Source organism: Neodiprion lecontei, chromosome 3 (genome assembly GCF_021901455.1).
Source record: "Neodiprion lecontei isolate iyNeoLeco1 chromosome 3, iyNeoLeco1.1, whole genome shotgun sequence".
In the NCBI taxonomy this organism is placed as follows: domain Eukaryota; kingdom Metazoa; phylum Arthropoda; class Insecta; order Hymenoptera; family Diprionidae; genus Neodiprion; species Neodiprion lecontei.
Genome location: NC_060262.1, coordinates 31,281,828 through 31,305,858, shown reverse-complemented (window position 1 = coordinate 31,305,858; position 24,031 = coordinate 31,281,828). Strand labels below are relative to the sequence as shown.

Genomic DNA, 24,031 nt, shown 5'->3' with positions numbered 1-24,031 from the left:
ATGCTCGCTTTTATTCCTATAAAGAACGCCTTAGCTCCTTCCCTCTCGCGAATACTCATCCACTATATTTTTCTCAACTATCTCTCGAGTATTAAATTCACGCCGATCATGCCGAAACAGAGGCTCGTCTGCCAGAGCACTATTTATCCGATTTATCCGGCTATACGGTGTACACCTGCATCGCGGGTTACATCAAATCGGTAAATAAAAATGATACAGTTTAGGCATTCGAGTTATCAAATTTCAAGCTTCGCAGAGTCGCATAAGTTAAAGCTCTGATCCTACCGTGTCCAACAAATATGGTGTCAATATTTATTTCGGAATCGTGATAACGAGCGCAAATCTTTCTATCTGCCTTCTTCTTTTTCTCCTTCTCTTTCTCTTTCTTCTTCTACTTATTCTTCTTCTTCTTCTGTTTCTTCTTCCGTTTCTTTTTATTTCCTTTAACCGTTTATCCCCAACCTCAGTCTCAAGAACGTGCTTATCTCCCCTCTGTTTGTACTCAAACTGGATAACAGTTGGGTCAGGGACATTTCCACAGCATTGACAACCCAATTAGATTCATACACACCAATGCTGTTTCACGCCAACGAATCTTCGCACATAACTTTAACCCAAAGACGCTTTTCTCAATTTTTTCACGATTTTTCTTCACCGTTTCGGTATGAATCTTGTAGCTCTTTTCATTTTTGGACTCTACCGCTACTCGATCGTACATGAGTGATGAAGTTAAAGCGTGTGAGCTCCGAAAATACAGCGAAGAAAGAAACGCGGCTTGAATGTGATTTTTTTCATATCTCGTAAAAAAAAAAGACCAAATTGATATTTCCCGAGTGATCGTTGGACCGCTTTCGTTTCATCATCTACGATTACAACAACGTCAGGCAATATTTTTCTCAGCACGAAGCTACCAATCTCGGAGAATAAATGTATTTTTATGATCGATTTCGGACGAGTTCCAGGTCAAATATTTTCCGTCCCATAAAACAGGGTCGTAATTTCAGATTGGGATTCTTGAGATTCAGGAAAAGGAGATCATTCCGCGCCAGGATGTTTAAATCTTGAAACTGAAACTTGCGTTGGTTCCATTACAAGCGTCTAGTCCGGATTAAACTTCCGTACAGTTTCAATTTTATTAGAAACCAAAAGTATATTCAAATCCATGCTTCGAAATAACGTTTTACATGCATGTACGATGTATCAATTTTTCGCACGATTCATTTTACATTAAAACGAAAGTACAGGAAGTGAGTTAGGTATTATAATAAAAGCGTGTATACACATCATTGCGAATAAAACGGAACAAAAAAAGTTTCTGAAGTTGAGAAGTTTTTAATGCCGGACCAAAATCACATTTCGCAAATGCAGTTTGTGCCTCTCATAACTCCGGTAATTGTGATTCTATTATAACTTTAATGCCGGCCGGCTTGTACGAGGATATAGGTATATACCCAATCTCCAGGCGCGACTTTTATCCATTCGAATATACAAACATCGTGCTGCGAACTCTGCACGGCCCGATGCACGCAATCGAAATTGCATTGAAATTAGAAAATACAGATTTCGGAGGTATACCGGAGGCGATAGAATCAATATTATACACTCGTGGAACGAAAAGTGTGAATAATTAAAGTTTGGAGAATTAATATACACACAATCGGAATCGTACAGAGTGTCTTCACCAAGTTATTGACAAACCTCACGCAACGTTTGCCGGAATTAAACCCACCCCTCCTCTTCCCACCGAATTACATCACGTCGTACACATCCTGTGTCGAAAAATTGCTGGATAATTAATAATTACCGAAACGAGAGAAACGACGTAACGCGAACTGTCGCCGCAGGTAACTACGATTACCTAACAAGTTAATTGTGTTTTCCGAGAATCTAGAAAGCCTCTTGTGAGGTAGGATTTTTACAGGATGCAACACGCGATAGGCTGCTTCAGATTATGCTTCCTGTTCCTCTTTCCCAGCGGTATAACCCGCACATACGGTTGGACGTGTAATACCACGACGGTATAAGGTATACAGTCGGTATCCGTGTACATATAGGTGATTCTGAGAAATCCGACGATGTAGCGGCATCCATACATATGCTACATACGTAATAAGTAATACGACGTATATTTTATGCAAAGTGAAAGACACTCGCTGTTACTCCTGCTTCTGCTTCTGCTTCTGCCTCGGTGTCTTCCACGTCACGACACGCGCCCTTCCTATTTCCTCCTCGCCTTCTCTCTTCGTCGGCTCTCATCTTTCGACCCCGGCGCCGCCGACTGTCACTCCGAATCCTCCGAATCCTCCGAATCCTCCGAGTCCGCCGCCCCGGAGATCGGGGGAAATTCGCAAACGCGATATGTGATAAACAACCGAGAGTGTGGCGCCGTTCACGTCCGAGAGAAAGGCGGGATCGATCTTAGAATTATGTTAAGGAAACGTCTACTGGGGTGGTGATGAGTAAGATAAAGTAACGGGTATTTTTGTTATTTACTCTTTACCTTTTTACTTTATTCATTTTGTTTTCTTTTTTCTTCTGTTTCAGACCGCATTGAGCGACTCGCATCATGTTGTCCTGCACGACGTACAGTCCGATCTTACTGGCAAATATCGGTGTGAAGTATCCGCTGATGCACCGTCTTTTCACACGGAAATGGTATCCAGCTACATGCACGTTGTCAGTGAGTATGCCTTGTCGATTTAGATTTTTCATTCATTTTCAACTATGCCGAGTCAGCGTGAGAAATAGAGTTCACTGAAAGCTTTGAACCCTCATTCATACTCCGTAATACATTCGCTTGTAGTCAGCAGACATTTCCACCTGACAAGTTTTGTGCCGTATAAGCAAAAACTGCGATTATCTGCAAGTTCAGAAACTTTGTTATCATATTTAACAAGGTAAGTAACCGCGTAAGAAATGTTAGAAAAAAATTATACGTGTAACTTTAAACCTGCAACCCGCGTCCGAATTTTATAAAACTTTTTTGTTAAATTTACATACCGTGTTTCATCCAATATACAAATTCGTTCGAATTATCGCATATTATCTGATATAAATTTCGTTAAAACTGTTACATCCGTTTATTGAACAGAAAATTTCGAATGTGATTTATACAATGTTTTCTGCCCATCCGGCTTCCCACTTTGCATAAGTCAATGAAAAATCGCCAAGAATTTATCTGCACTAAAAAATATTGCAATAACACCATGGTAAAATTCACATTCTGCGAAGTCCCGTCTTCTACAAAAAGCCGGCTGGAATGAATTTCCGCATTGCATGGTAAAACAGTGAGAAATCTTACAGATCACCCAGATTATCAAAATCTTCTTAAACTCAACTGCATACCATGATCTCCAGATCCTATACAAACACTAGGATTATTTTTATCGTATAAAAGTAAAGGTAGTACTCGATCTGGCGAGTTGTAATGAATGTGTGAGAGAAATCCATTTCGTTGGTTCCAGCTGAAGTCCTTGATAACATATGGGGCGTGTCCGGTCATTCATAAGTAAAATGGCAAACGTCTCGGAAGCTTGAGATCGAATCTGGCTTTCGACCCGGAAGAAAAGCGCTCGAGATTTCATGAAATTCTTTCCTTTTTGCGGTCATGAATTTTTCACCATTTTTCGACAATACAGCCGTTCAAAAATATTTAACGACCTACAGAGGAATCATTAGTCAAATGAATCCTGTATGATATTTTCTACATTGTAGTTTTAGTCGGGCCTATTTATCGTCGCCCGCAGAGAGTCGTAATGAGATGAAAAAAACGTCGCGTGAAAATGAGAGTTTCTTTCACGCATTTCTTGAAATTTTGTTTTTCCCTATACATTTTTTACGCCCATGTGCTGCAGTCCTTCATCCCTCGCTTCGGGTAACCCTATTTTTTGCCACCATTACCATATAGTAAATTCGCCACTGTCTGCAGCCGTAACTGTTACAATGTCACATCTGGTGCCAACGGTACCGTAAAAAGCTAATGTAGTTCGGTCCCATGAGTCGAATTTGCCTGAAACTAGGTCATTATAGTACCGAGGTGAGAGCAATTCCTTTTTAATGACCGACTCCTGAAATAATTACCACCCATAAAGTATGTATTACAAATACATTACTGGACGTCAAAAATTACTGATTTCGCTCTCATTATCACTATTATTATTAATGTTATTCGCGTCTTAGTAAGTAGGTACATTTATTCATGAACGGTGCCACTACTGCTGTTCTTTTCAAATAAACCTTCCGCTCTTCCCTAAAAAATATGTCCTTGAAGCAGAACATTTTGTTATCTGTGGACTGCGCATGAAAGAACAGCCGATGTAACGTGAACCTGAAATCACCATAGTAATAAAGCTTTATTATACCAATAATGTATTACATCGTAGCCTTTTTTTTAATACCTTAATTCAACGTTTGCCCATGAATTGAGCGTAAACTTGAAAGTCTTACGGCCTTATCTGTAGGAGAAGAAGCAGCCTTTCAACATTCGCGTATCGATTTTTATCCAGTAACTTCAACTATCGGATGAAAAAAGTGAGTCACGAATTATTCGGTCAGAATTGCTCCCGTATTCCGTTTTTTGTTTACCCTATTTCTCCTCTCCTGTTCATCGTTTTTACTCCATTATTCAGTGGTGCTTGTGAATTTGAAGGACCGAAATTTTCCAGACCTACCGGAGGGGGATCCAGAGATTCGCGTCGAGAAGATGAAATACGCTGTCGGTGACGTGGTGCGTGGCAACTGTACGTCGCCACCGGGGAATCCCCCGGCCAACGTTACGTGGTCCGTAAACGGATTACCGGTACGTATCTTTGAGCGGTTCAAACGTCGTGCGGATTGAAAGGCCGCGGGCCGCAAGCCGGGGTCGGGGGTCGTGATGCTGGGCTGCGGGGGGAGACAAAGAGACACGTATGTATAAACGGAAGCCGGTGAAAGAGCGCAAGAACAGGAAACGTGCAGCAAAGCAACCCGCAGGTATCTGCCTGATACTTACCTGCGCGATTTTTCCCGATCGGCTCGCTTTATCGCGGTTCAATTCGCGCGGCTGAGCCGTCGAGGTGTTAAACTTAAACGAATCTTCAGGTCAGTTCCCGATTCGAAAGGCCAACCAAACCTTGCAATTACATTACGTAAGATACAGGGTATTATAGATAACATATCGCGTGACTAATGCCAAAAGGGCGTATAAAAATTGTACGCCCTTTTGGCTTTTCAAAACCAAAAGGGCGTATAATTTTTTTTTTTGTGCCAATCGTTTTGTCAATATATTCTAAGCCTAAAAATGAAAAAAAAATTTTCAAAGCCAAAAGGGCGTATATCTTGAGATACGCCCTTTTGGCGTTAGTACATCTAAAAATTTTTTTTTGCAGATCTTTACGTTTCGAGTGATTTTAAGTCGAATGGCAAAAAAAAATTTTTTTATACGCCCTTTTGGCATGGATCCCTATCTAACTGCTGTAGTACGCCCTTTTGGCATTAGTCACGCGATATATAAGACACGTTTTCATGGAACTCCATGTCTGACTCGCGGACGGAATGGACGGAATTCAATACTGTGATATTTGTACTGATTGCGGCACAACTGGAACGACAAATCGTAATTATGACATCGTTGAAACTTATTATGACAACGATATAAATGAGATTTTGTACGTGTGACGAATATTGTACTAGATCCATTTAAAATGACGAATTCAACTTTATCACAAAAATCTGCATCGATAGACAAGAAGTAACGTATGATATGCTTCGAATTTCATAAGATTCATTGCAGACTCTGATGAGGAGAGAATGTCATGCACAATGTTCAAATGTAAAACAATTAATAGAGTTTGGCCATGACATTTTTATAAATTATGATCAAAAGTTCTATGTAGTGTACGATTTTTTATTGCAATCAACGACACTGACTTGTTACCTAGCTTAATCTCATTATTTTTCCTATTTTATTTCAGGTTTAATATAGCTCTCGCTAAATATCTGTTTTAAATCTGCCTGCAGACCAGAAAATAAACGCCATAAAAAGGAACAGTTTTTCAACTCTCTTGTACGAAGTCTTTGATTTTAAAGAAAAGTAGATAGCTGAGGTTACATCTTGAGCGTCGATTATCCGAACTAATTGGGGCCGGGAACCATTCGGATAACCGAACAATATGAAAAAAAACGTTGATTTGTTCAATGTAGATACATACGAATGTATTTCAAACAGACGAACTATCTTCTTATTCTATACATAGTACTTTTGGTTAACATTCCTAACGCTTACGTAATAGAGAGTGTATAAAATATATGTATTGAGAAACAAGTGTCTATACTAATATTAATATTTTATAAGTGGCAGGTGTATGTACATATTTGGTTTACTCCTTTGGAAAAAAGTCCACAATTTTCCTCTGTTTTACAACGGAAGTTTGGCCTGTTATTCGAAAAACCAGGAACTAAATAATCTTTCGGATGATTGACGTTTCGGGTAACTGATGTTCGGATAATCGACGCTCTACTGTAAATTGACAAAAACAAAAAACGCTGTCCATTTAAGTGTAAATTATAGTAAATTATACGTGAGGTTGAAGAAAATCTAGACGTATGAATGTGTACGCAAATCTATGTAAACATGTCGATGTCTAATCGTATGTTCAGGTAAATTCGAGTTACTCTCGTTCGTCGCCATCTAAAGCGGAAAATCCGCTGGTATCGGTTGTTGCTGGACTGGACTTGGAAATTGCCCCGGATAGTTTCAACCACGGGAGACTCCACATCACGTGTCGAGTCAACGTGTTTGATTTGTATACAGCTCAATCCGAAATATTCGTAGAAGAGGAGCGCCCAAGATTAGCATCTGTTCTCGGAACTCGCGAATCATCCTACACCGGTAATGTTATATTCCTGATTATTTTCAGAAGGTAGAAAGAAAACGGATGAGAAAATAAAGAAAAATAAATGTGAATAAAATCAATTTCCATTCACAGCCAAGCTATTCAGTAAGTAATACGTTAGAGTTCAATTTGTAACGAAAATAAATGCAAATGACTTTTTTAATACGTAATTTTTCAACCTTTAACGTCTACTTAGTTTTCGCTTACCGGGTTTTGATTGCGTTGAATAATTAATCACTTTTGAACTAAAGGATGCCAAACTTAGCGAGCTCTTATAAAATGATCGTACATTGATAACGAAATTCTCTACCATTTTCTGAGCATTGTGAAGCCGTTCTGCGGCACCGTTATACCGGAGATTAATGCATTCCACAGGCTGTAATATCTGAAAAACTTTATGTACACTTTTCAGCTGTATTAAAAACACGTTTCTAAAGATTTTTAATGAAAAGTTCTCTCGTAAAATTCAAAGGAATCAGATATCAACGTGTACGGTAGCCGCATATAATTGAATAAAAAAAAAAAACACCGCAAATCAGGATTTCTTGTACTAGTTTATACAGTAATAGTCCACCATGACTACCGTGAATATTAAATCTGTATGGTCCATAACCCGGTGAAGTCATCACGTGAGGAAATGCCAGAATTGACCCGATAAAAGAAAAAGTGGCTAAAAAGAATGAAATTCTGACTCTCGTCAATTGCAGGATATTCCAAGAAGCCCAATTGAGCCAGTTACGAAATAAGTCTCTCTCAATTCTCTTCATTCTTTTCCCGTTTTCTGCCACCGAAATAGCTGTATAATAATTCTTATTGTCCGTGAATTTACATGTGTTAAAACCGAGAAACAATATTTCCAGATACTTAACCAATACCATGAGAATTGTATGTATATAAATACATCTTTCACGGTACAGCATTGAATTTGCAGTTACGTATAAAGAAATTTAATACCCTGCCGGTGACTCCAAATAATATCGGATCATTTAATGTTCTTGGTAACAAGGCAAGCCAGTATACAGCTTGTTCAATTAAATAATCTACATGTATATTATACATACGTACGGTTTTACAGGTATTAAAAACTTCGGACTCGGTATAGTACTAATTATAACTTCATCTCATGTTATTAATTAGTAAAATAAATAAGCTGTGAGATGTGTAACCTTCCGTTTACTCAGAAATGGTGAATAACTTTTTCTTGCATACCTTACGCGGATACAAATTCAGTTCGGCGTTAAAATTCGTTGGTTGCGATTAGTTGAGGCTTGTACTGATGAATAAGATTACGTCCTATACACTCCTATGTCAGCATCCGGTAATTAACTCGTTTTTTTAATCATCTAATGTATTTCTTCCAATTACCCAGTCCACAACATTTATTTTGGTATGTAGTGGCATTTATATATTGCCGTATATTTTATTTCTTTTTATTCTTCTATGATTCCAGTTCCAGTGCAAAGTAATTATTTTTAAACTTTCTTGATATTTTTCGGTAAACGTTTGGAAGCGCCTCATACAAATCCTAATCATCCTAATACAAATGTAATGATATTCAGGTAAACGAATGGTAGTTTTCAACCAATAATATTTTGATGACAATTGGATTTAATCCGATTTCAAACGGAGACTAGATCTTTACCGTATATCTTTTATTTCCTGCAGTGACATGATTAGTCGCAGAACTTATTAGATCAAATTGTTCAGAAGTATATAATTCAATCTATTTTTTCATACAAAGTTAATTCAGGCTTTCATGATTATAACACTTCTACTTTATTAATTTTTTTCCTTAGGCACCTTTATCACAGCTGTGTGTCAATTTGAAAAGAAGTTATTAGTTTTTTACATTTTACTTAAAACCGGTTACGGTGGATTTAACGAGTTTTTAATGTACACTGCTTAGTTCATGTAATAACTCTTAACGGGTACTAAACAACCGTTATAATGCTGAATCCGTAAACTCCGATCAATAGATTGTGATTTGAATCATAAGTATGTCGAATGAAAAAGTATAACTTGATTTCAGGAAAGGCCGGACGAAGAGTTGAGCAGTGGATTTTCATGGTGGCAGTAACGAACCTACTGTTATACAGCCTGAGATAACACCAAAGAACGTTCAGTTGATTTTACGCGTTTAAGTGTACTGGGAATGAAGAAGTAAATTGTTTGTAAAACTTTGAAAATAATTAAAAACCCTTTTGTTGAAACATTATCGTGTGTATGTTATTCGTGTAGATGTGTAGCACTGCCGGAAGAGCCGTGTAGTGGCATTGATTTAAATAATGTAACATACACCTACGCGCCATTAGACCGTCAAAAGCGAACAAATTTCTTCCTCAGATTAAGACGACGGGGTTTTTTTTCAAACAAAATGGATACGAACATTCCCTAGTTATACTGGCATTCGTCATCAAAATCGCCCAACACTCGTATACCCGTATATTTTCGCAGACCAAAAACAGGACTAGAAGTAAATCCGTTTTGAAATGTCAATTTATTTTTGTTGCATGATATGTTAATGTTAATTACATGTATATGCAATAAACAATGTAAAATACTACATATATGATATTAAATACATAAACTAGAAATATGTCACGCTGCACCGAGTGTACGCTGTGTGTCACGTGCAGAGTTTGTATAATAAAATATTCACATACAATCGAAAATAAATATCGATGTTACGTTTGTGTCAATTTGTAGTATTAACGTGAAAAAGAGTTATAGTCAGATAAAAAAATAAAGGTGGGAGGGGGCAGTGGATTTCACATGAAACATTCTTAATGAACGATGAAAAATATATTACAAGTATGTGAAATTTATCAATAACTGACGGCATTTTCACAGGAACTCCGTAAGAGCTTCCTGCGAGCTATGCATGCTGAGTTACAAAGGAGCTCAAAAGTTGCGCCGTGAGAGCTTCCTCAAAGCTGCTAAAAGTGTAGCTTCCTCAAAGCTCGCATGAAACTTTTCTTGCTCAAAAATTTCGGAGCGTTCTAGTAGTTCATCGAAATAAGTTCTCTGGGAACTTCGTTGGAGACTGTCTGAAGCACTATGTATGATCATTATATGGTAATTGTGAGTATTGTGACTACAGTCTGATAAAATGCTGTATTGATTAATTATTGTGACTTTTAATTTATTTATTCGAATACTCAATTCATTACTGAAATTCGCTTTTGCAGAAATTTAAAAATTACAACCTAATAAAAAACATTCATCAGGTCTAAATGGTTTTGGTAGAAAATACAAATCGTATCGATTATTTATTAAATTCAGTGTTGAATATATACGTCTAAAATGTCGTAGGAATTTTTTTAAACTAGATTTTTAATCGAAACCAATCCAAATGCAATAGGGTTCCTTTTTCAAAAGTAGACGCTGAGGAAGAAGGAAATGAAGTGAGTATAGAGAGAGAGATGATCCCCGGCTATTGATCATTTGGAACTAAAATAAAGCTTGCTCCTAGAAGTAGGCAATTATTTTCACATATGAAAAGTTGCCCATCTATCTCCAGGAGCTTGACACAAATTCAATGCAATTCACGCTTTACGTAAACCGTTTCCACTGATTGAGGGTAACAGTTAAACGTGATCAGGTTTAAAAAAGTGAAATCCGAGTATTTGTTATAATATCCCAATGAAGCTATCCTACCGCAAACGTTCTACAAATACGTCCGCAAATAAAATTTTAACTAATTATCAATGTAGATGTTTAAATATACCCGCCTTCAAATCTACAGGACTGCAGTCTTGAAATCGTTGGGTTAATAACATTGGCAGCGTCGACCCGAGCTTCGATTAGCCCATGGATTGGCCATTGAAGTCGATCTTGTCAGTAGTAGTTGGTAGTAGTCTGTACTCTGTGGTCGATCTGAGGTTACGCTACACCAACAGTTGACGTCTCGTTGGCCTCGCATTTGGAGGTTAAGGTAATCATTTCTCACGTGGATATCTGATTACCACGGACGATAGAAAATATAAACAAACTTCACATTACAGCTTGGAATTTGGTGTACCCAAAGTGCCACCACAATGAACGAGCTTGATGCAGAAGTTGTTAAAGTTGGAGACTATGTTGTCGTACAAAGACAGAATTACTACAAGCTCCATAAGGTGACGGCGAATGGAAATTTACTACTGGGTAAAGACCAGCTGGAGATGAGTAGTATAATTGGTAGACCAATGTGGACAACGTATAAAATGGAAGCAAAGGTGACTGGGAAGAGATTATACACTTTGCTGGAGACTAAAGAAGTTGAATCGCTATCGAAAGACTTGAAGAGTGTGTTACCCAGTGGGCTAGACAACAGAAGCATCATTGACGACGGAACGTCGCAACAGTTATCAACCGAAGATATTGTGGGATTAAGGGAAGCAGGGAAGTCGAGTAAAGAAATAGTTGGCAAACTGATAGAGAATAGCAAAACGTTTCAGAATAAAACTGAATATTCACAAGCCAAGTATTTGAAAAAAAAAGAAAAGAAATATTTTGAGTACATCACGATTAGAAAACCTACAATACGGCTAATTCAAGACATTTATTTTCGAATGGATCATCAGAAGATCAGCAGTCTGAGGATGGATACACTAGCTCAGCTCCTTTCTTATTCTGGTGTTAATGCTGATGGGCTCTATATGGTCTATGACAGTGGTTCTCAAGGGTTGCCCGCTTCAGCTATGCTTCATCGCATTGGCGCCGGAACAAATGGTAAACTAATTCACATGCATCCAGGAAATATTCCCCAAAGAACATTGATTCAAGCAATGAACTTTCCCGAGGAGCAGCTGCGTAGAATGCTTACTGTCAACATTTATAGTCTAATACGTATGTATTACCAGGGGACTGAACAATTTCTAGAAGTATCAAAGTACAAAGCAAAATCTGATACCCTGAACGTAGAATGCATTGTATTGGAATCCAATGACACTGACTTCACAGAAGATGTGGCAAATCCTAAAGTGCCCAAGGCTGAAGCTGAAGTAAAGGCAGAGGGGATTACAGAAGATAATTCAAGCAACAGAGCTGTGAACTCATTCGAAAGCAAAGGGTTGAAACGCAAGCTTAAAGATGCACCAAGTCACGAACCACCTAAAAAACCTAAATGGCTTATAGAAACACAAGAGGCTGTTGAGATTATGAAAGTAACTAAAGCTGACGGTCTAGCTATCATAGCTAAAGAACATCCACTTAATATAATCAAAGGTCTTCTGCCATTTTTAGGAATCTCTAGGCCATTTGTTATTTATCATTCATCTCGAGAACCATTACAGGAAACTTACGTTGCTTTGAAGCAAAGATCAGATGTTATTAATTTAAGGTTATTCGCCAACTTCTTACGGTCTCATCAAGTATTGCCAGATAGGACACATCCTGACATTTTAATGAGTGACACAGGTGGATATTTATTGTATGGATATTTAGTTGACTAAGCTTAACACATAAACTTCCACAATACACAGTGATCAAAACACAACACAGTTGTAGCACTTTTAGTGAAAATTTCAGGCTATTTTAAACCATATAGCATACGGCTGACAAAGTTGTAGAGAAAAACTTTCTCACGAAATAACAAACTGCAAATAAAATCAGTGATTTGATACAAGGTCCAAGTATAACAAAAGTTATTTTTGAGTATATTACAGTACCAATAATTTGTGCAAATCTTATTTGAAAATAGTTTTTGGAGAAATTTCCAGTGCTAGCTTCATGTAATTTAATAAGAATTCCATTCATTATATTAAATGACATACAATCAAGATGAACATTTCTTATAAAAGTATAAATATGCAAATTATATCAATTCGGATGAAGATATACGTTATTAGGCCAACTGCATCTTACAAATGAAATCCGTTGTATTGTTGACTTGGTAAAAATTTCAGAGCATTCAATAATCAATCTGCGAGAAAAATAAATTTTGTCAATCTATATGTAAAACTATATATTTGATCCTTGCGTAAATTGCAGGTAACGATATTGTTAATTAAATATCGATACGTTTCGTTAGAGATGCAGGGCTTGCCTGAGACCATACCTCCAATTTATTCCATTTTGTACCTAATGAGTATTTATCAACGCATCGTATGATTGTACTTTCAGTTGGTAATATCAGAATCTGCTGCAACCCTAATCGACCTACAGCGTTGACTGTAGATACCTATCGTATATCTGTCGTATATACATATTTGGACCCAGATTGGAAAGTGCATTTTACATCGTACAACGATATACCTATAATGCTGTTGGGAAGTGAAATTAATGCCGAAATTTGAATTCAAATATTTCCTTAATCCAAATACGAACTGGTCCGAAATTCCAATCCAATATCCATGTTATCATGCTGTGCTTGACTTGAATCATGTTTTAAACAGTTTTGAAACGAGTGTTGCGTGAGTGCATTACGAGTGCTTCAATATCTAAGTACAACATATTCACGCAGCCTTGCCCAAAAAATCGTTAATTCCCGCTTGGCAGCCGTTGGCGTTCAGTCGCGTTCAATCACGTTGGTATCCATGCTCTCTACCGTATCGTGCTTTCGCCAAAGCTCAAGCGACAAGCAATCAGGAAAAAGTGAACTGAGAGAAGAGGCTAGTGAATTATTGACAGTTTGATAAGCGGTATTATTTGGGCATTAGAAGCCACGATATAAGCAGTGATAATGAGGCCAGATTCGAGGAGTATCTCGTTCACATTTCACCGCTCGGCTTTAACCGCAAACAACACCTCAGACGAGCCGAAAGAGTCAAGAAATTTACGTCGAAGACTGCAGGATCGTTTTGACCAAGAATGCCCGTACAATTTGGCCAACAAAGAGTCACCTTCAAAAAAACGTACTTCCAAAAGTAGGGCTGGTTCCTTAACTCCCGAAAAAGGATGGAGTAATTTAAGCTTGAGTAACGTTTCGGCCGACTCAAGACGAGCCTTCAGAAATGGAGCTGAAAAATTATCCAAGACCATCTCTTCGGTTCGAATGACTTTTGGAACAATTTCTCAGGTTTGTGCGTGGTACTATAATATATCTGAATTCTTTGTAACTTGTCGTCCCTTTTTTAATAACTGCCTTTCAACACCTTTTACTTTTTACTTCATGATAGTAAAATACCACCTGCATGAAATTCAAACGATTGCTATAGCCATTGAATTAAAAATCTATTCAAGCATTTGTCTTTATATCTGTCTGTATCACTGTGCATTGGATTGTGATTTTTGTGGAACAAACAATAACATGCTCCTTTTTCTCTATCAAGAAATTTAGAAGTTCAACACGCAGGAGGCAACGTTTAGAGGAATGCCACTCCCCCACAATCTCTGCGACACCTCAAACTCGGTCTCGTCATCTGTTGGGCAGGACACCAACAAAACTCTACAGTCCATTTGGCATAGAGTCGCCAAGGTCTGCTTGGAGTAATTCACCTGGAAAAGAGAATGAGGATTCCAGTGCCATGCATAAACTTACCAACGTTGAACAAAAATTGCGCAAACCCTTTCAACTAACCAAAGCTAATGGCTTTACTACGTTCAGATAAATTCTGAAATCAATACATCTATCGCACAGATACTGATTACTAATTAGCACATTTTTTCACGTTTATTAATCCTTCAAAGGATAAAAATATTTCATTCCCAGCAAGATATATTGCTGAATGCTGCTACTTTTATTGTAAGATAATTGATGCCTTAACATTTTTTGATAATGCGAGCTTGTGTGATTTACATGTTTTATAGATAGCACGTCAGAGCTAATTAATGATCAATCTGATTACGACTGGTGAATTTACAACTAAATTTTTAAAAAAAGTCAAATTACGGCTTTATTGTTCAAAACACCGTCGAAAGTTATCATGCTGTTTCAAATCCAAATCATAATTTGCTATCCACAACTTGGACGTACATTGAAAAAATGAATCTTCACTGCCTAATTGATATTGACGATAACTTATTTCACAACAAGTCTATGTTTTAAGTCTCACTCAATGGAAAAAGCATTCGTGACAAAGGAACTAAGAAAGGATGGAAAATATCGGTTTCTGATATTTGAACCGACTGTAGCTGTTTTACAATTTCTTGTTCAAAATGATCATCGCAGGGGGACATGATTATAATTTACGATTAAAAATCGTGTATCTCTTCTATATACCAATTAATTATTCCTTCCGTTAAATTTGCGTTGACGATTCCGATATTGATTGAAATTAAACTTGAACTTGTCATCCCTCCAAATTGTACTGTAATGATAAGACTTGAGCAGCATATTGTATAAACCCCCTGCCTTGTATTGTATTTTCAGTATTTATTGTTCGTAAGACAAATGAAACAGCCAACTGTGTTGGCTTATAAATGAAAAAAAAATCCTATTAATTTAATATTTAAAGTACTACTTAATTTAGTAATTAAATAATAACTCATAACGTATTGACAACTATGTTGGAATTAAGAAGTAACATATTTATCTAAATGATAGTTTTAGATATTTTGTCTTGATCGATTCAGGATCAACTTAATCTCAGCGTATATCTTGTAGCTTTTTCACTCACTATGCCTGGTAGAGGCTATTTTTTCTACAAGTATATCCTGGACCATTGGGTGCATATGATGCAAACCATTTTCAAGTATTATTGCTATGTACTACGACTGTGTAGACTATTGGCTAATTTTGTTTCACAACTGAGCATCAAGCGTTCAAATGAATATACGCCACAATTAAAAGTCTAAATCTGATATTTTAAAAGAAAACAATCGCAAATGAACACCTTTAAGTACTAGACAGTCGAAATTTCCATTGGGATTTAAGCCCACATGCACACTAATTTTCGAAAATTTGATGAATAGCAATGAAAACAAAATAAGAGAAAATATTTTAATGCGAACCTGTCTATGGAAGGATTGAGTATGATTAATTCGACTGATTAATGTAACGATCCATGATATTTTATTTTTATTATTAGTTTGTTTTGTATCTCTACAAGTTTCATTTTATTGGCGTAAATAAACTGGCGTGCTTTTAACACGTGGTACTGTTTCAAATATAATTCATATTTAATCTACGTAAGCTGGCAGTGCCAGATTTCATAATTTTCGGAGTATAGTTATTGTATGACGCAAGTTTCGACTTACCAATTGAGTTTTCCTTGATGCAGTGTACACCACTGCGTACTTTTTCTTCACCTCCAACCTCCTCGTGGAGAGGTCCTCCTCCTCGTCCACCCCTAACCGCCTTCCACCACGTCCAACTACCTCCAACTACCTCTTGAATTTTTTCCACTATGTACAGATGGGCGTCGCCAGTAACTTGTTATAATGTTGGTGGATGACTCTAGATGGGGTGTTTCAAAACTGTCCATAAATTGGCTGACATTCGTATTTTTGTTTTATTGTGGATTATCTCGCTTCGCGGTGGTCGTCCAAAAAAAAGTCCGTGGAGCTGAAGGTAGCAGCCGGAATTAGCAGCCTATTATTTTAATATTTATTCCAATAAGGTAGGGGAGACCGTCAACCAAAATTTCGTAAAGTACTTTGGACCCCCATATTCTTTATAGAATCCCGAGGATGAATCTGGATTGCATTTTCATACTTTCGAAACATTCAACACGTTTGGCTGCTAACTTTGGCTGCTAGCTTTAGGTTCATAAAAGTTCTCAACAAAATATCTACCGCGAAAAATTTTACACGAAATTTCGTCATCTACTTTGAAATACAATTATTTTTTATGTAAAAATCTGAATTTATTCATTCTTCTATGTTCTTTTTTCGATTCGCTATAACTTTCGAAATACTTGATGCATATTTTTGCAAATTTGTGTATTCGTGTTCCACAAAAGTTGCCGGAAACCGGGGCTGGTATTGTGAGCAATGAAACCCTCGAAATTACGATTGGCTTTCAAAGTGCCGCAAGGATAAATCGACACTAACCGTGTCATTTGGAAGTTTCTTTCGTGGACTTTCATTATGCCAAAAAAATTTACACTTTGACCATTGTTCTTTGATAATACGGCAAAAAAATCTGGAAAAAAGTGATTTCCGATTTCATGTGGAAGACCCTCCCCTGACTAATCAGACGCTCCGTAACTCAGAAAACGCAGCGAAAAGAGCGTAGGACCGACAGGAGAGAAATGGCAAGCAGAAAAGCACCTGCTGAAAAATGTCGAAAATTCAGGTTCTGGTTTTTTGGCTGTAACTTCTGATGCGTTGATCGCAGCGTATTGGGACTGCGCCCAATCGATTTCTCTCGCAAAATTACGTCGACATAGCGCATGCAAGAATCTATTCAGTCAACGGCTGACCATCGAAGGGCCTGGCCGCTTGAGTCTGGAATCGGCATGAGAGATGAAGTGTGTATTTCTTGTATGAAACGTGAAAACTAAAAGCATTATACATCGTATCATATCATCATACATCGTACACCATACATCATACATCATACATCGTACATCATACATCATCATACATAGTATCAAAGTTCGAAACCATAGTTTGGATGTCGGACGTTCAGAAAGTGACGTCACCAATTCAAAATCAGCTAGCCGAATTCCTCAGTCTGGAAACAACCGCGCAGTAGAGCGGACGGATCAGAGTCGCGCTCCGCAAATTTCGAGTACCGGGTTCTCAACCTCCCGAATCCCGCGCTTCGGGTCCGCTACATATTTCGAGTACCGGGTTCTCAACCTCCCGGATCCCGCGCTTCGGGTCCGCTACGCTGTGAAACTCGACTTCCAGGATAAGCGCTCCGTGGTTCCTGGTTCATGTTTACAATAAATTATTTCAATTCGTTTTTCGCCCAACCCCAAATTCGGTAGCTGTCAGTCCGCTAATAAAATTTCTCGACTTCCAGGATAAGCGCTCCGTGGTTCCTGGTTCATGTTTACAATAAATTATTTCAATTCGTTTTTCGCGCAACCCCAAATTCGGTAGCTGTCAGTCCGCTAATAAAATTTCTCGACTTCCAGGATAAGCCCTCCGTGGTTCCTGGTTCATGTTTACAATAAATTATTTCAATTCGTTTTTCGCGCAACCCCAAATTCGGTAGCTGTCAGTCCGCTAATAAAATTTCTCGACTTCCAGGATAAGCGCTCCGTGGTTCCTGGTTCACGTTTACAATAAATTATTTCAATTCGTTTTTCGCGCAACCCCAAATTCGGTAGCTGTCAGTCCGCTAATAAAATTTCTCGACTTCCAGGATAAGCGGCGCTCCGTGGTTCCTGGTTCACGTTTACAATAAATTATTTCAATTCGTTTTTCGCGCAACCCCAAATTCGGTAGCTGTCAGTCCGCTAATAAAATTTCTCGACTTCCAGGATAAACGCTCCGTGGTTCCTGGTTCACGTTTACAATAAATTATTTCAATTCGTTTTTCGCGCAACCCCAAATTCGGTAGCTGTCAGTCCGCTAATAAAATTTCTCGACTTCCAGGATAAACGCTCCGTGGTTCCTGGTTCACGTTTACAATAAATTATTTCAATTCGTTTTTCGCGCAACCCCAAATTCGGTAGCTGTCAGTCCGCTAATAAAATTTCTCGACTTCCAGGATAAGCGCTCCGTGGTTCCTGGTTCACGTTTACAATAAATTATTTCAATTCGTTTTTCGCGCAACCCCAAATTCGGTAGCTGTCAGTCCGCTAATAAAATTTCTCGACTTCCAGGATAAGCGCTCCGTGGTTCCTGGTTCACGTTTACAATAAATTATTTCAATTCGTTTTTCGCGCAACCCCAAATTCGGTAGCTGTCAGTCCGCTAATAAAATTTCTCGACTTCCAGGATAAGCGCTCCGTGGTTCCTGGTTCACGTTTACAATAAATTATTTCAATTCGTTTTTCGCGCAACCCCAAATTCGGTAGCTGTCAGTCCGCTAATAAAATTTCTCGACTTCCAGGATAAGCGCTCCGTGGTTCCTGGTTCACGTTTACAATAAATTATTTCAATTCGTTTTTCGCGCAACCCCAAATTCGGTAGCTGTCAGTCCGCTAATAAAATTTCTCGACTTCCAGGATAAGCGCTCCGTGGTTCCTGGTTCACGTTTACAATAAATTATTTCAATTCGTTTTTCGCGCAACCCCAAATTCGGTAGCTGTCAGTCCGCTAATAAAATTTCTCGACTTCCAGGATAAGCGCTCCGTGGTTCCTGGTTCACGTTTACAATAAATTATTTCAATTCGTTTTTCGCGCAACCCCAAATTCGGTAGCTGTCAGTCCGCTAATAAAATTTCTCGACTTCCAGGATAAGCGCTCCGTGGTTCCTGGTTTATGTTTACAATAAATTATTTCAATTCGTTTTTCGCGCAACCCCAAATTCGGTAGCTGTCAGTCCGCTAATAAAATTTCTCGACTTCCAGGATAAGGTTGCTGGGTGAGTAAAACACTTTTATAATATTTGATGGCAATTGTAATTATATTTCATCTGAAATATTACAAACTTGTCACGTTTACAATAAATTATTTCAATTCATTTTTCGTGCAAGCACATATTCAGTAGCTATGAATAATCATGTACAATTTATTGTATTATTAATTGATTGATTAATTACATTAATCCTTACACAATATTTTTGATATGTTCCTATACTAAAAATATTCATTACTATTCCAGGTATTACCCGAGGTGGTCGGAGGTGGACGAGGAGGAGGACGAGCTGGACGAGGAAGAGGACCACGTGGACGAGGAGGAGGACGAGGTGGACGAGGAGTCGGCGGGGTGGGTCGTGGGAGAGGACCTCTCCTCTCCTCAGAGGAGGGGAGGGGGAGGGGCAGGGAAGGGGGAGAGGTGGGCGGAGAGGGGGAAGGGATGGGAAGGGAAGGGAAGGGAAGGGAAGGGGAGGGGAAGGGAGGGTGGCGGGGAGGGTGTGGGAGGGAGGGAGGGAGGGAGGGCGGGGGAAGGGCGGGAGGGCGGGAGGGCGGGAGGGCGGGAGGGAGGGAGGGAGGGAGCGGGAAGGGGCGGGCGGGCGGGCGGGCGTGTTCTGCTCTATTAACTCTAACGGGCTTGCACTGACATCCGTCCTCCCCTCCCTCCCTCCCTTCCCCCCGCCCTCCCTCCCGCCCGCCCTCCCTCCCTCCCTCCCTCCCTCCCTCTCCCCTCTCCCCTCCCCCCTCTCCCGCCCCCGCCCCCTCCCCCCTCTCCCGCCCCCTCCCCCCTGCCCCTGCCCCACCCGCTCCCTTCCCTTCCCTTCCCTTCCCCCTACCCGCCCACCTCTCCCCCTCCCTGCCCGTCCCCCTCCCCTCCTCTGAGGAGAGGAGAGGTCCTCTCCCACGACCCACCCCGCCGACTCCTCGTCCACCTCGTCCTCCTCCTCGTCCACCTGGTCCTCTTCCTCGTCCAGCTCGTCCTCCTCCTCGTCCACCTCCGACCACCTCGGGTAATACCTGGAATAGTAATGAATATTTTTAGTATAGGAACACATCAAAAATATTGTGTAAGGATTAATGTAATTAATCAATCAATTAATAATATAATAAATTGTACAAGATTATTCATAGCTACTGAATATGTGCTTGCACGAAAAATGAATTGAAATAATTTATTGTAAACGTGACAAGTTTGTAATACTTCAGATGAAATATAATTACAATTGCCATCAAATATTATAAGAATATTAATTAATTAATTAATAATATAATAAATTGTACAAGATTATTCATAGCTACTGAATATGTGCTTGCACGAAAAATGAATTGAAATAATTTATTGTAAACGTGACAAGTTTGTAATATTTCAGATGAAATATAATTACAATTGCCATCAAATATTATAAAAGTGTTTTACTCACCCAGCACAAATCCTCGTCCTCCTCGTCCACCTCCGACCACCTTCAACCACCTCAGGTTATACCTTGAATAGTAATAAATATTTTCAGTATAAGAACACATCGAAAATATTGTGTAAGGATTAATATAATTGAGTAATTGATTAAATAATTAATTAATAATATAATAAATTGTATAAGCTTATTCGTAGCTACTGAATTTGTGCTTACACGAAAAATAAATTGAAATAATTTATTGTAAAGGTGACAAGTTTGTAATATTTCAGATGAAATATAATTACAATTGCCATCAAATATTATAAGAATATTAATTAATTAATTAATAATATAATAAATTGTATAAGATTATTCATAGCTACTAAATATGTGCTTGCACGAAAAATGAATTGAAATAATTTATTGTAAACGTGACAAGTTTGTAATATTTCAGATGAAATATAATTACAATTGCCATGAAATATTATAAAAGTGTTTTACTCACCGAGCACAAATCCTCGTCCCCCTCCTCCTGAATCACCGAGATTACCCGCAACCACCCCTAACTACCTCCAACGAAAACCACCAACCACCTCGAGTTATACCTCGAATACTAATAAATATTTTCAGCCTCAGAACAAATCAAAAATAATGTGTAAGGTTTGATATAATTTTTTTATCGACATATTTTACCAAAAAGATTATGAGAAGATTGTAAAGTTATAGAAATTTTATTAGCGCACTGACAGCTACCGAATTTGGGCTTGCGCGAAAAACGAATTGAAATAATTTATTGTAAACATGAACCAGGAACCACGGAGCGCTTATCCTGGAAGTCGAGAAATTTTATTAGCGGACTGACAGCTACCGAATTTGGGGTTGCGCGAAAAACGAATTGAAATAATTTATTGTAAACATAAACCAGGAACCACGGAGCGCTTATCCTGGAAGTCGAGAAATTTTATTAGCGGACTGACAGCTACCGAATTTGGGGTTGCGCGAAAAACGAATTGAAATAATTTATTGTAAACGTGAACCAGGAACCACGGAGCGCTTATCCTGGAAGTCGAGAAATTTTATTAGCGGACTGACAGCTACCGAATTTGGGGTTGCGCGAAAAACGAATTGAAATAATTTATTGTAAACGTGAACCAGGAACCACGGAGCGCTTATCCTGGAAGTCGAGAAATTTTATTAGCGGACTGACAGCTACCGAATTTGGGGTTGCGCGAAAAACGAATTGAAATAATTTATTGTAAACGTGAACCAGGAACCACGGAGCGCTTATCCTGGAAGTCGAGAAATTTTATTAGCGGACTGACAGCTACCGAATTTGGGGTTGCGCGAAAAACGAATTGAAATAATTTATTGTAAACGTGAACCAGGAACCACGGAGCGCTTATCCTGGAAGTCGAGAAATTTTATTAGCGGACTGACAGCTACCGAATTTGGGGTTGCGCGAAAAACGAATTGAAATAATTTATTGTAAACGTGAACCAGGAACCACGGAGCGCTTATCCTGGAAGTCGAGAAATTTTATTAGCGGACTGACAGCTACCGAATTTGGGGTTGCGCGAAAAACGAATTGAAATAATTTATTGTAAACGTGAACCAGGAACCACGGAGCGCTTATCCTGGAAGTCGAGAAATTTTATTAGCGGACTGACAGCTACCGAATTTGGGGTTGCGCGAAAAACGAATTGAAATAATTTATTGTAAACGTGAACCAGGAACCACGGAGCGCTTATCCTGGAAGTCGAGAAATTTTATTAGCGGACTGACAGCTACCGAATTTGGGGTTGCGCGAAAAACGAATTGAAATAATTTATTGTAAACGTGAACCAGGAACCACGGAGCGCTTATCCTGGAAGTCGAGAAATTTTATTAGCGGACTGACAGCTACCGAATTTGGGGTTGCGCGAAAAACGAATTGAAATAATTTATTGTAAACGTGAACCAGGAACCACGGAGCGCTTATCCTGGAAGTCGAGAAATTTTATTAGCGGACTGACAGCTACCGAATTTGGGGTTGCGCGAAAAACGAATTGAAATAATTTATTGTAAACGTGAACCAGGAACCACGGAGCGCTTATCCTGGAAGTCGAGAAATTTTATTAGCGGACTGACAGCTACCGAATTTGGGGTTGCGCGAAAAACGAATTGAAATAATTTATTGTAAACGTGAACCAGGAACCACGGAGCGCTTATCCTGGAAGTCGAGAAATTTTATTAGCGGACTGACAGCTACCGAATTTGGGGTTGCGCGAAAAACGAATTGAAATAATTTATTGTAAACGTGAACCAGGAACCACGGAGCGTTTATCCTGGAAGTCGAGAAATTTTATTAGCGGACTGACAGCTACCGAATTTGGGGTTGCGCGAAAAACGAATTGAAATAATTTATTGTAAACGTGAACCAGGAACCACGGAGCGCTTATCCTGGAAGTCGAGAAATTTTATTAGCGGACTGACAGCTACCGAATTTGGGGTTGCGCGAAAAACGAATTGAAATAATTTATTGTAAACATGAACCAGGAACCACGGAGGGCTTATCCTGGAAGTCGAGAAATTTTATTAGCGGACTGACAGCTACCGAATTTGGGGTTGCGCGAAAAACGAATTGAAATAATTTATTGTAAACATGAACCAGGAACCACGGAGCGCTTATCCTGGAAGTCGAGAAATTTTATTAGCGGACTGACAGCTACCGAATTTGGGGTTGGGCGAAAAACGAATTGAAATAATTTATTGTAAACATGAACCAGGAACCACGGAGCGCTTATCCTGGAAGTCGAGTTTCACAGCGTAGCGGACCCGAAGCGCGGGATCCGGGAGGTTGAGAACCCGGTACTCGAAATATGTAGCGGACCCGAAGCGCGGGATTCGGGAGGTTGAGAACCCGGTACTCGAAATTTGCGGAGCGCGACTCTGATCCGTCCGCTCTACTGCGCGGTTGTTTCCAGACTGAGGAATTCGGCTAGCTGATTTTGAATTGGTGACGTCACTTTCTGAACGTCCGACATCCAAACTATGGTTTCGAACTTTGATACTATGTATGATGATGTATGATGTACGATGTATGATGTATGATGTATGGTGTACGATGTACGATGTACGATGTATGATGATATGATATGATGTATAATGCTTTTAGTTTTCACGTTTCATACAAGAAATACACCCTTTATCTCTCCTGCCGATTCCAGACTCAAGCGGCCAGGCCCTTCGATGGTCAGCCGTTGACTGAAGATATATTCTTCAGTGAACGGCTCGGCTAATAACGCTGCCGTTCTGCGACAGTTGGATGATGAAAAATTTCGCTCGTATCTTTCAAATGTGTGTTAAAATACACTCGAAATGTTAAGAAGCGTCGTTCTTTCTCTCCCTATCACCTTTCTAGGTCTTTAAATCACTACGCAGCGTTAA

The 24,031-nt window shown here is 39.0% G+C and overlaps 3 protein-coding genes across 6 annotated transcripts in view; all 3 read left to right on the top strand.

Annotated features, from left to right (window-relative positions):
* Window positions 1–9,087, top strand: part of LOC107225853 — a 31,419-nt gene extending 22,332 nt beyond the window's left edge. For 2 of the 3 annotated variants that reach the window (XM_046733610.1, XM_015666447.2), the window contains 4 exons: window positions 2,545–2,680; window positions 4,665–4,798; window positions 6,637–6,868; window positions 8,902–9,087. In XM_046733610.1, coding sequence (XP_046589566.1) covers window positions 2,545–2,680; window positions 4,665–4,798; window positions 6,637–6,868; window positions 8,902–8,978 — 579 coding nt within the window. In that variant the 3' untranslated portion in view covers window positions 8,979–9,087. The remainder of the gene's footprint in view (window positions 1–2,544; window positions 2,681–4,664; window positions 4,799–6,636; window positions 6,869–8,901) is intronic. The other variant, XM_046733611.1, reaches the window with a different exon arrangement.
* Window positions 9,088–10,425: 1,338 nt separating this feature from the next.
* Window positions 10,426–12,672, top strand: LOC107225850 (tRNA (adenine(58)-N(1))-methyltransferase non-catalytic subunit TRM6). Its single transcript, XM_015666444.2, has 2 exons — window positions 10,426–10,806; window positions 10,877–12,672. Exon 2 carries the CDS (start codon window positions 10,910–10,912, stop codon window positions 12,305–12,307), a length of 1,398 nt encoding a protein of 465 aa, XP_015521930.1. The 5' UTR covers window positions 10,426–10,806; window positions 10,877–10,909; the 3' UTR covers window positions 12,308–12,672.
* A 217-nt stretch (window positions 12,673–12,889) lies between these two features.
* LOC107225851 lies at window positions 12,890–15,904 on the top strand. Of its 2 annotated transcripts, none has more exons than XM_046733612.1 (2): window positions 12,890–13,872; window positions 14,134–15,904. In XM_046733612.1, the coding sequence occupies exons 1-2, from the start codon at window positions 13,537–13,539 to the stop codon at window positions 14,284–14,286; spliced, it is 489 nt and encodes a 162-aa protein (XP_046589568.1). In that variant the 5' UTR covers window positions 12,890–13,536; the 3' UTR covers window positions 14,287–15,904. The 2 variants fall into 2 exon arrangements, with proteins under 2 accessions (XP_046589568.1, XP_015521931.1); XM_015666445.2 differs by having other exon boundaries at window positions 12,919–13,872; window positions 14,126–15,904.
* The last annotated feature ends 8,127 nt before the right edge of the window (window positions 15,905–24,031 follow it).

Coding starts and splice junctions, on each gene's coding strand:
- LOC107225850 (XM_015666444.2), top strand. CDS start 10,910: ATGAACGAGCTTGATGCAGAAGTTGTTAAAGTTGGAGACTATGTTGTC.
- LOC107225851 (XM_015666445.2), top strand. CDS start 13,537: ATGAGGCCAGATTCGAGGAGTATCTCGTTCACATTTCACCGCTCGGCT. Junction 13,873..14,125: donor CTTTTGGAACAATTTCTCAG/GTTTGTGCGTGG, acceptor TTCTCTATCAAG/AAATTTAGAAGTTCAACACG.